The sequence below is a fragment of the Lepidothrix coronata genome, unplaced genomic scaffold (genome assembly GCF_001604755.1).
Source record: "Lepidothrix coronata isolate B3197 unplaced genomic scaffold, Lepidothrix_coronata-1.0 Scaffold37, whole genome shotgun sequence".
Lineage (NCBI taxonomy): Eukaryota > Metazoa > Chordata > Aves > Passeriformes > Pipridae > Lepidothrix > Lepidothrix coronata.
In genome coordinates, this window is record NW_016690217.1 from 319,547 (window position 1) to 332,222 (window position 12,676).

General features: G+C 41.2%; 1 protein-coding gene across 8 annotated transcripts in view; it reads right to left on the reverse strand.

The window, feature by feature from the left end:
- Positions 1–12,676, reverse strand: part of PLPPR1 (phospholipid phosphatase related 1) — a 134,204-nt gene that overhangs the window by 11,171 nt on the left and 110,357 nt on the right. For all 8 annotated transcript variants that reach the window (XM_017812699.1, XM_017812698.1, XM_017812695.1 and 5 more), the window contains 2 exons: positions 9,118–9,250; positions 386–636 (listed from right to left, as the gene is read on the reverse strand). In XM_017812699.1, coding sequence (XP_017668188.1) covers positions 386–636; positions 9,118–9,250 — 384 coding nt within the window. The remainder of the gene's footprint in view (positions 1–385; positions 637–9,117; positions 9,251–12,676) is intronic.

A 12,676-nucleotide genomic window follows, 5' to 3' on the forward strand; every position in this document is an offset into this window, starting at 1 on the left:
GCACAATTTAGATATTAAATGTTCAACAAGCACGGGAGCAAAAGTAGCAATCCAGAAGCTGTTTAAGGATCAACTTCATTTTAATTCTCATCAGAGAGGGCCAGGGAGAAGAAGATCTTGAATGAGAAAACCAGCAGTAAAGACAAGTTTAGGACCTCATACTTCTGGAATATGCAGTGCCTCAAAAGCAATAAGCACTTCATTTGCTTACCCCAGGATTGGTAAAATGAGAGAGAGAAGGCGGTTTCCCCCTACAGATAAAGAAGAAAGCAGCCCCCAAAGCAACACTCTTTTTCTCCAAAAATCCATTGTAAGAAAAATGTGCCCATCTAGATGCACATACAGAAACCTCTCACGGAAGTCAGCAGTCATCACTGGCACCCACCGTGGCGTATAAAGCTGAGTAGATGCTCAGAGCAGCATGTTTGGATGGAAAGGATCTCCTTGCCTTTTCAATCACCTCCACATCCCCAGTGCAGATATTGCCGTTGTTTATGAACTGGTGGTGTGCCCTGCAGTCATTCCCAGTGTAGTTGGGTTTACACACCGTCAGGAAGTAGGGAGCCAAGTTCCCAGTCACAACCTGGCCGGCGTTTACAAAGATGTCAGTGGCAAAAAGTCCAAATGCAAACACTCCTGTGAGGAAAAGTTAAAAACAGTGATTATTCAAGCAAGTTTAAAAAATACCATGGTACCTGAGAGGGGGAGACATAATAGGAGTTATATCATGTATTCATACCAGATCTGTGACAAAAAATGAGATCTCTGAACCTGAAAGAGCAGTGTAGTACTGAGACACAATAGTGCACTTACCTAACATAACTATCGAGTGTCAAGTACCTCCTGAATTTTGACTGTTCATTGTCTTGATGTTGAAAAATTAAGATTCTGATCTAGCAAGATTTGGCATGTCCTTTTGGAAGCAACCCATTGCTTTGCTCTGGAAGACATTTCCAGACAGTTGCAGTTCAGCTCATGTCACCAAGAGCACATGACCACAAATCCTACAGCATGAAGCATTCACTAGAACGTATTTCCAGGGCTGTGGAGCATCCCTTGATCAATACTGCAGTTGTCACATCCTCCACTGACTCCCCATGAGTATTATCAATACCTGCTACAGCTGCTATGAACATATATGAGGATCTTTCACATGCATGTACTGCCCACATACCAAAGGAAAAGAACAGCACATCTGCAGAAATACCAAACCCAAATGTTCTGAAAGATTAAATCAGCTCTCCTTTTCTCCTTCTCATTGCTAAGGTTAATTAAAGTGTCACAAAAACGTAGAAAAAATAAATAATTGCTTCTGGTGTGGGAATATTGAGAGTCACGTATTTTTGCTTTCTCCCTCCTGTAACTGTGTAAGCAAAAGTAATTTAAATTATAAATTAGTTGAGATTGCTATGTATTTAAGTATGACCAAGAGCTGGAGCTCCAGGGAAAACATCCTAGAGAGCTGTGGTGAAATCTTAAAAGCTGGCACCACCATGATTGCTACACCTTCACTGCTTATATATACTGAGTTAGAAAAAGAAAATAGGACAGCTATAGTCTGAGACACAAAAAATATCAGAGAGTCAGCAAGATAATGCAGTGTGTACAGGCAGTAACATAAACTAAAACTATCTAAAATGGATTTGTGTGAGTGTTAGAGTGAGGCTTGCCTGTGCCAGTCATTCAGAGAGATGGTGTGGTGTCTCTGTAACATAGATCCCTCCCTAGATAATGATGGGAAGAGCCCTGTCCTTGGGAAGCAGCCTGGGGGGGCTGCAGGACTGTGGAGCTGTTCATCCTCACCATCCTTCCCCAAGGTTAGGATGGAGCATCACCACAGTGAAGATGATTCTCGGGGGCTGAGTGTATTCTTTACGTGAATTTATTTATTATTAACGAACTGATTTGTAATCATGGATTCAAAATAGTGGTGGTCAAAGGAGGAGGCTGCCCTCCTCTGGTTCTAGACTGCAGGACTGACTCCTGTCTTTTTAATGGTGTGACAGTTTTCCTCCTGTTTATCCTGCTAAGTGTCTGTGTTTTAAAGGAGAGAGCACTGACACTGCTCCTTTATTTCCTTTATCCCTGTGTTAATATTTTAAATCCACGGTTTTCCACAGCTGGCAGGAATTTCTCATCTACATTAGTCAGTACACAATCAAGTACAAAGGAAAAAGGTAGTAGGGTATCTTTTCAGCCTGGAGAAACAGCTGAAGTTATGACAAAGATAAATCTTGTTCTATATACAGCTCTTTGTTAATTTTTTTTTTTTTTTTGGCACAGCTTGCCTTAAATGGCATCTTTCTGATGTGCCATGCAAATTAGAAGGAATGCCTTTTACAATAGTTAGAGGAAATTTACCTGCCACGCAGTCTGGCCACGGTATTTATCAAGTGAGTACAAGCCAAGAAACAAGGTGTTTCAGAAAAAGCTCACAGGCTTCACAAAATTATCTAAATCCCTAGGCAGTGTACAGGTACAAAGGTGGTCCAGTGTTTTGCTCCGTTAAAAAAAAAAGTTTCAACACCTGCATTTCCTCAGTATTTGGTAGCACAGAACTCAACAAGTCAGCTGCTGAGGCCTGCAGCAGTCCACAGAAGAGCAGAGCATGCCACAGCTGAAACCTTTATCGTGTTCTGAGTGTGGTGCATATTGATTACTGTAACTCCTCTCTCGCAGGTCTGCCAGACTGTGCTTCATGAGAACCACAAGCCACGTCCACCAATGAATGTCACCCTTGCAGGGTGGATTACACTCCACATCATCTCTAGAGACTTGGAGGTAGGGTTGGCTGTAATTGATTTAAAGGCTGTAACACCAGCAAGCCTGGGCAGGGGCAGACAGTCCCCCGATGTTTTTTGTATCTCAGGAATCCATCTGTTCAATGGATTTGTTCAATGACCTGCAGCAGCTCAGCTAACTGACTAGAGCACAAAAAACACAGTGATGTGAGTGCCAGGTTTTTAGAGGCAGACAAATTGCTGCTGAAAGGCTTCACAGGGAAGGCAACCGGCCCTGGCTCTTCAGGGTCAGCTGAAGTCCTTGATATAATGCCAGAGAGAGAGAATGGGACAATATGTACCTCTTCCAGACTTTGACACTCAGCTGTAATAGGAGGTGGTGTCATCCTGATCAGGAGCAAGAGATTTATCTCACTAAGCTCGCTCTGGGCCAGAAAACCTGGGAATGAACTTCAGTGCAGAACTTAGCATATGCTGAGAAAAGATGGGAACAGTGCAAGCCACATGGGAAGCAGACCTAGAGCTGCTTACTAGCAGAAGGGATGGAGGTTAATTGCATTTACATAAAGCCACTCTTTGCCCTCAGCCACATGTGTCACATTGTCTGGCTGCAAAAAGAGGCCTTAAAGAAGGAGTAGAAGCTATGTTTGGAAGGGCTTCCTGGTTTTTTTGTCAGGACATGACCCTCACCTGTGTTTGTGCATCTCAGGAGCAGTCAGGAGGAGGACACTAGAAGACAAAACAGTAAGCAGAATGTAACTGGGAGAGATACTAGTTTAGGCCAGAGATAGAGGGGTAGGCTATACTCCCTGCTCCAGAGTCCAAGAAGAAGGAACTGAGGATCAGATTTGAACATGTCTTTGCCTTCAGTGACAAAGACCTTAGACAAACTAAATGTGCAAATCAAAAGAAAAAGAAACAAGGAGAAGCCTGTTGAAAAATGCCAAGGACGGAAAACATGAAGCTTGACTTTCCAGATCCCTCTCATCTGAACTAACACTTGCCTTGGCAAAAGAATCTGAGTATCTGGCAGCTTCAATTTTGAATGCTTAATTTTTAATTTCTCTACTTACGCATCCTCCTAAATGACTGTCCTCCATGAACCCATGATTTCTGGACTCTCACCCATATTCTACTCTTATGTTCTATCTCCTATCAAACTCTTTGTGTGGTTGTTCATCCGTGTTGCCACCTCTAACTCTATTGCTTTTGCCAACAGAGGCACTTGCCCTGAAGAAGAATACAACTCTTCTCGCACATTCAGTACAACCCTGTCTCCTCCCTGCAATTCATGCTCAGGCTCTCTTCTTCTACCTTGAATTATCTAATATCAGTCACTGCAGCTGCTAGTTGACTCCATGGAAACTCTTGCTATTAGAAGCATTTAAAATGCCACTGATTTGGAAAAAAAATCCTTCACTACCACCACAACAACTACAAAAAATCATCAGCAAAACCCCTTGGAACTTGCAGAAGAGTAGCTGAAATGACACAGGGAAAAGACAAGTAAGAAGCCAGTGGGTGGAAATGAGAACCAGGAGGTAGAAGGCCCTATAATAGAAAATCCACAAAACCCATAAGTAAAGTGACGAAAGAAACAATGCATTGAAGGGCTCATGAGACATCAGAAGCTGAGCTCTTCGTTAACCTATCATCATGTCTCCAAACAAAGATATTTATTTAGGCACTCCTCTCTCCCAGTGCCCAGTCAATTACCTGAATTTGTAATTCTCAACCTAATTATCTTAGAAAATATTCATATTACACATGCACACTCATACTCCCCTAATTCCTTTTCTATCCCTATGTTTTTTAAAGCAGATTAGAGTTTCAGTGGGAAGTGTCCCTGGAAGGACTCAGGGCTCTATGGGAATGCTGATTCTCAGCCCATGTCTGAACATTTTGCTCTGAGAATCCTGTGCATCCAATAAAGCCATACATTTATAGTCCCATGATTAAGACTCTGCTAAACCACCACTCATCATTATATCTTAAAGGGTGTTGTTAAAGGAGACTTGTATCATTAATCCATTTTACAACTGCAGAGATGGGAGTTGCAGGGCAATTTATTGTCCTGTTGCCATGACACCAGGAACAGGCTCAACATCAACCTTCTGAGCTCTCATCACCCAGTCATGGGATTGGCTTTGATCTCCTAGTGAAGACCTCACAAAGCTCCAGGCTTCTACTGCCTCTTGGGTCTGCCTGCTTCACCTGTGAGTGTCCTGCCTGGGCACTGTTCCCTCCAGATATAAAAAGGAAGACACATGGTCTTAGCACATCAGCAGAAATTCAGTTCTCAGTGCAAAAAACTTTGGAGCCTCAAGACTTCTCCTGAGAGATGTACAGGATATCTTCCTTCCTCACTGCTTTCACAACTACCAGTTTTCAACTAGACACCTGCCAACTCAGAGTCTGGCATAAAAGGGAACACCAAGGGTTGATCTGTCCCCAGCAAAGTGATACTGTTTCTCATTGTGGATGTTCTTCAGTGATAAGAAAAGAGACCTCCAGGAGTTCGAGCTGTTGAGCAGTTTAGGTTAGGGGCAACAAACCCAAATACAGCTTGAGTCCTGCAGAAAAGCAGCCAGATAATAACAGAATATGCATGGTTTCACGGCGAACCTCAGATCCAAGCCAGACAGAAGGATAAGGTCAGGCAAGCTGGGTCCTGCAGCTGCTCAAGGAATCGACATCAGAGCTCTGTCAATTCAGAGCATCAGTTTATCTGTCCTCATACAATAAACTCAATGTATGTATAAGTCTTGTAAACCTCTATTAAGCCTTAATTTACTGAAATAAAGCCCTAATTTCATTATTTAGCTGCCCACTGTGAGATGTCACCATGCTTTAGATTAAGTTGTCAACAGAAGCTGATCTGCACCATTTGTTAACTGCAAATTATGCACATCCAAAGTAAAAGCCTCTGGTAACAAACTGATGAAGCACATTGCATTTCTACATATCTGAGCTACAGAGAGGCTACTTGCATGTTATCAGGGCTTTGCAGGTAGACTACTTAATCATGTGGATTACAAACCTAATATAACGAAATGCAACAATATGTACTATAGTCACCCTGCCACAGTGAGTCAGGGAGGTCTGAATCTCTGATCCTGGGGGTATGATAGCAGCTGTACATAAACAGACTAAAAACTTGACTGAAACCACTCACTAAATAATGCTAAAATATTTTGTAACTTTCATTTGTAATACAAACTATGAAGAAGAACATGGAAGCAAATGCAAGATGGCATGATGTTAACAAAGTACTGAATGGAAAAGTACAGGAAGATAGAATGAATAAAATTACAAAATGCTCAAGACGGGAGAGGTAGAAGAGGCAGAGGCCCAAGAAACAGGCACTCTAGTTTCTCAAAGGTTCCACGCATGAACAGCGAGTTTTGGCAGCAAAAACTGATGATAAAAGTGCCCCAAGGGGTGGGGAGAGGAGGGAGGAGAAATGATGTGACTAAAGAGAAGCAGTGCAGCACCAATATCTCAGAAAAAAATGCTCCAAAGCAATTGCACACCATTTGTTTGACCTGAAAATCTTTTAAAAAAATTGTCTGTGGAAGCAGCTGTAAAAGATAAAGACGAAGATGGAACAAATTGCAACATACATCAAAGCCTGATGTTTCCAAGCTAAGCCAGTTTTTTTTCAGTGATAAAGAAATTGATTTTCTAAATACAGGGAACACAGCAGGTTTTACCAATTTAGGCTGCAGTACAGGATTTGACAAACACCGCGGCAAGGTGAGAGGCAGCCCTTTCCCACAAAAGTATACATGCAGAATTCATGCCTGGGCCAGGAAGCAAGATGAAACTGTGCTTCTGCTTCACATGGACAAAGAACAAGAGAGGGATTTAATACAAAGCTCAACATTCAAGGTCCCCACTAAACTCAGGAGGGGAGGCAGTTCGAAATGGACATCTGCAGAGGCCTTGAGGAAAACAAGGAGAGAAGGAACAGAGAGCATAGTAAGCAAGATAGGGATAAAAACACAAAAAAGAAACATGGGGCTTTGATAACATTCCAGAAGAGTTGCAGGGTTTTTGTTTTGCTCCACTAGCAAAGTGTAAAAAAGTGCTTAATTCTGTACACATGAAGAAAAGACAAGAGGAGAAAAGCTCAAGTCTAGCAACCAAATCCAAAAGATCCCATGGAGATAGTATGACAAGGGTCCTTGTCTTTCACAGGACCAAAAGACAGTTTGGAGTTTCCCTTCTTCTTTCTCTTTCCTTATAAAATCTAAATGAATGTTCAGGGAAGTATCTACAACTTCCTGCTTGTTTTGTGGAAAGCAAATTTAGCCTACTATTCTTGAAACCCCATCTCTTCCCAGCAACTCCAGTTACCAAGTTATAGAGGGAGAAAAAGCCTCTTTGCCTTTCTAAAATTTGGGAACAGCAACTTTCAAAAGTTGTCCATGATGTGCCTTGTAGGGTCAGACAGTACTGTTCATTTTTTCTGACACATAAGCACCTAGACAAATTGAAGGATTTTTCTCATCCTTTTCAGTAATATCAACTGTAATGACTTCTACGGCAATATTCCAAGCAGTTAAATTGCTACTTTTTGCAGGTGCTCAGCAAGACTTGCTCAAACATCTGGGCAAAAGAAATCACCAGATATGGATGAATTTCAATGAATTAGTACCAAAACTAAACTGGCAGCAAAATTCTTTGCAACAAGCCACCCTGCTTGCTAAGGTATCTTGGAAGACAGCCTACTTAATCAGCTCTGTAACTTCTGGCCCTCAAGTTTAGCAAGAGAAGACACACACAGAGAAATCCATGTATAAGCAACCTGGTCATCTCTGTAGAGCCAAGCACCCCGGAAGCCTCTTTTTGGAGTAAGCAGCTGTAAGAAGCTAACTTCCCTGGATCATCCAGCACAGGGTACAGCGGCTCAGTCCATGCCATGTTTTCAAAATGCAGGTGAAATGCAAAATGAAAAGCATGCAGTTATTTTAGCTCCTTTCATAAATTATTTCATCCACTTTTCAACAATTTCTACTTCTCTCATTTCACTGCAGAGGCAGGGAGAAGGTTTCAGAAGAAAACAAGCAAAAATTCAGTGTAATTTAAGACAGGACAAAGACTAAGTAATTTCTAATAATATTAACTTAATTTTTCTCAGGAAAACAAACATAGCTGCAAGGCCAAGATTGATTTTTCTAGCATGGTTCATATCCTACAACTCTCAGAGTCCACTGTGCCATTGCTACTCCTTTTCTCTTCCACTGGAAGAGAAACAATATCATGAATGTTTAAGAATAAGGAAACATACCAAGCAAGTGCTTAGCCTCCATGATCTAAATATTTTTAGTGCTGAACCCACAGGCAAGAGTGTTTGATTGGAGCTTTACAACATGCCAAATGTGCTGGAACAGTAAAACAGCCCTGAATAGCCCAGTGGACTCTGGTAGCCTGCTTCTCTCTTAACAGCAGTTCACTGTCCGTCAATACATCCTAGAGGTTATGTGAAGTTCAAGGCTATTTTACTTTAAACTGCATTCCTGTGTCTTTTGTTTCCATCACCAACACACAATCCAGGCCTGACTAACAAACCATAGGTGGTTTGCTTCCACCCTAATGTTGGCAGAAGGGACATTTCCCTCCCTACCTTCCATGTATAAAGCAGGAGGCACAAAGGTAGGGGAGGGAGAAGAAAAACCATTGTTCTTCCTCCTTTGAAACATATATTTGCTGATGATGAAAACCCTAATGCAGGGTAAGACTGTCAGTTCCATGCATGAACTTGAGACTGCTGATCAACAGTATGAAGAAGGTAAAGCGGTTTTCAAGCACCATATAAAGCAATCTCCAAATGGTTTAGTGACAGAACTTCATTTCTCAGCAATTAACTCCATGAAAGCTCTAAAAAGAAGCAAATACAATGAAAATAATAACATTGTTTTGAAGTGAGCTCTGAGCTTTTTTGCCCTGCTCAGCTGAACATTATGTGGCAGGGCTATGGATGTTAAAATTAGAGCTGAAAAGAAAAATGCCAAATAGATGAGCTGGTGAAGGCCAATTTGTAAGTAAAATGGGTAGCTTACACAGACTAGCAATGATGGGATTATTTATATAAGGATTTGATTGATATAACCTTTCTTCAAGGGTCTAGAAAAAGCATTAAGCTCAGCAGAATACGATATGAACCAGCTCCAGACAGCGTGATATGGCAAATTTTGAACATTACCTTGGAAATCCTGAGGGGACTATCCCTCTAAGGTGGAAGATGCCTGCAAAGATTTCACAGCTTAATTAATTTTGTGAGGTACTTAATATGTATTTATGTATTTATCAGTGTGTTTCGTTCTGTTTTGGTGCAAGCAGGGACTAAACTTGCAGTGATCAGGACTCTTACCTATAAAACGTATTATTCTTCGAAGCAGTGGGTTCAGGTAACAGCATTCTCCAGTCAAAATAGTTTTCTCTTGAATAATTAGAGTTTCTCGGGTTGACTTTATGAAATACATGGATATCTCACCAATAAAAATCTGCCAGGAAAGAGAGAGAAACAGAAGGTTAAAAATTACACGAGCAAAACATTAAAACACAGGTGACTAGTCCCAGCTCACAGAAAGTGCTATGCAGCAATGTGGCTTTGGGTCATTGCACTTCCACAGTGAGGCCACACTTACTCGAGGTGAACTGACATAGACCCAGCTCCTAAACAAGAAAAAGGTCATTCTTGTGCTCACAGAGGCCCAGAGAAGCTGATTTTAGCCATGGGACCCCCCCACCCCCACCCCTCCCCAGGCCACACTATACTCTGGACACTGAGAAATGCTCATTAGGCCTCAGCCCTGACAAACAGCACTTGGACTAAGCCCGTTTGGAGCTTATCGGAAACTCCGTCTGCTCCCAAGAACTAGTGCTACCTAATGAGCACCTGTTTTCTAATGAACAGCCTTGGAAACTTGCTTTTCTTGCCTGAATAACAACCCAAGTGGAATAATATTTTTGTTGTTGAACCTTAAAGAAAGATGCCAACTCATTACAGCCAGGAGGGAAAATTATTATGATTAAAGCCAACTCTCTTGTGACCCTATAAACAACAAAGTGGGGGCTAAAGTGGTATGTCTCAAACACTGATAGCTGGATGGCTATGGAGCCAAAACAAGGACTCCCGATAATAACAGACAAGAATTGTTGGTAATAAGGAAGGACTGTTGGTATTAACACGCTGCGAGAAAGAATAAGATTTGACTAGATGTCCTGTTTTGTTTATCAAAAATTAAGTCTCCAGGGAACCATTTATCATTATGTTAGCCATGCTTATGTATTACATATCTCTGTATGATCAGAACATTCATGCTTTCTTTAAAAATAAGAGCTGCTTCCCATAGGAGTAGTATTACTATTTCTTTGAGTACTCACAATTAATTTACTTCTGTTGCACTGAGGTCTATCTGCTCTCACTAAAGCCAGACTGAATTTAATCACAGGCTTTAGAGGCAACAATGGTCCACACACAGAAGGAACTTCTGAAAACATCACCTACCATGCTCTGTCAGCGGGCTTTATAAGGGGAAACTGGGAGCTTTTTAGAAAGCGAGAGTTTGTAATGAAAGTCTTTAAAAGAAAAGCCTGAAGTAGAAGAAATGAGCTTTTAAAGGGGAACACTCAAAATAATTAATTTAAGACATTATTATGGGACACACACAAGAGGAATCCATAGTGCTAGGGAACAGCCAGAGAACAACAAAACAACATACATACCTCAGCACACACACACACTGACACAGACACTCAGAGTTAGCATAAACATCAAGGAAGTCACTTTAGTTTACTTTGACTGCTGGAACGGTATGTTGTTTCAAGGGCAACAATTTATCCTTATTAAGCCAAATGAGCATCCTTATTGCTTACTGACATTCAAGGCAAGTATGCTTAACCTCTTTATAATTCTGACTGCTGATGAGGAGAGATGTGGAGCTCTAAAATGCATGTCGATAATGGCATCTGGGGGGGGGCAGTGCTTGGGAGCTGCACTGAAATATTGCCTTTATCCTGTTTCACTCCATCTGCTCTTAACAGAATTGGCAAGCAGTTCAATAAGCTCAGCTCACTAACAACAAGGCTGGGAATTAAGAAAAAGACCATCTGCACTAAAGCAGTTTAAAAGTGACACTCTGTTTTGAAACGTTTGTTATTTGAAGTACAATAATGTTCAGAAGTTTGAGTTAATGCTTTGGATCTCTGTCCGCCTGGGGCTGTACGTACGCATTGAGAGACAAATCACAACCTGAGGAATTTCTGCTCTATGAAGGCAGGGGTCACTAGACTTTAAAATTAAACCCTGAACTTTTTAAGTAAGAGAGGCTTAGGTATAAAACGTACTAATAGTCCTCCTGTAACAATACATCCATTTTTTAAAGTTTTTTTGCATCAGAAGTTAAAGCATTATTCACCTGCTTCAATATCCATCTTTGTTTCTATAAATCTAGCTGTCTGGCATACTCCTAGCAACTCCCATGTGGATAGATTAGTTCTACTTACATTTAGGAGTAGATTTTAACAGGCTATAAATCTGTTCAATTCCATTCCACTGATTTAAGCAGAGTTATCCTACATTTCCTATAGTACATATCAAAATGTGATTTTTTTAAGTGAATACTGCCTTTGGTTTAATACAGAGTTTAGGTGTATGGCAATAATGCTATATTTGTGGGGTGAAGTAAGGTGATTCAACATAACCGGACTTTTCTTGTGGTGCCATCTCTGGCACTGAATTTAGTTGCTGGGATTTGCAGATTTGGTTTCCTTGTACATTTAATGTGGGCTCTAGAAAGTGAGCTTTGCTGTGGGGGATTGGACACCTGACTCTGATAGTTAATCTAGCTGTGTGCAGTTGAACAGGGTCGGAACAACTCCCCAAAGAACTCATTTTTTTTTTTCTCCAGGCATTTCTGAAGTCAAGTAACTCCACTGATTCTAATGATTTAAACCCTGATGATTCTGCATGAGCAGAGTCCGTGCCCAGCCAAGTAATCCAGCTGGCCTCCGAGAATCAACCACCAGCATTATTAAGTACCTTAGCTTCTGCCAACACAGAATCAGCGCTTCAGGAGTGGTTACAACTCAGTTCTAAATCTGAAATCTAAATATAGGTAGACAGATATGGGTGGAAAAAGAAAACAGCAAGCAAACTGCTTTTATTTCCGTTTGGGAAAACAATGCAAGGTTAATGAGCTTCTGCAGCCTACTGGCTTAATTAGACAGTAGAAATGACAGGAAAATTGCACTGGCAGTTGGGGATTGAAAGCACAGGTGATCTGCAGTCTGGCATGATGTAGGTAATAGGGAAGCAAAGGTAGTGTCCCTGGATGTGTTTCTGTTCTTTGTTTCTTGAATGCAGTAGCAGTTCACCTACACTGAGGATACATTGCTTGGACACTCTTGCTCACATTCCCTTTTGCATTACTAGAAGGTAAAAACACTACAATGATGCCCTAAAGAACCCAGTATGAATTAGAATTATCTACCCAGCACTCATTTTTCCTCTGCTGATTTAATTGAGAAAACTTCTTCAATTTTCCCTGCCTTACTCCCATTACTGACAGTCACAAAATACTTGCTCCTCAACATTCAGTTCTCAAAGATCTCTGCTGCGTACACTCTACTTATTTCCTTTCTTCTCCTGAGCCAGCAGATGATAACATGATCTGTCTCATTTTCCTCTTCAAAAGCCGTTTTTCCATGATAGTTCTTCAGCTTGTGAACTGACGTTTTCAGAGAGTAAAATGTCTCATCTTCCCCTATCAAGTTCTCAGCACAACTTTAGCGCCTGATACTCCCCGCACTCCTGTACAGATTAACAACAGTTTGTTAATTTAAAATAATAGCCAGTCTTTGCGAGCGAAGATTTGGGAAAGGTCATTAACCCTTCGAGCCTGCGCAGTGGATTTTTTAGGTGAGAC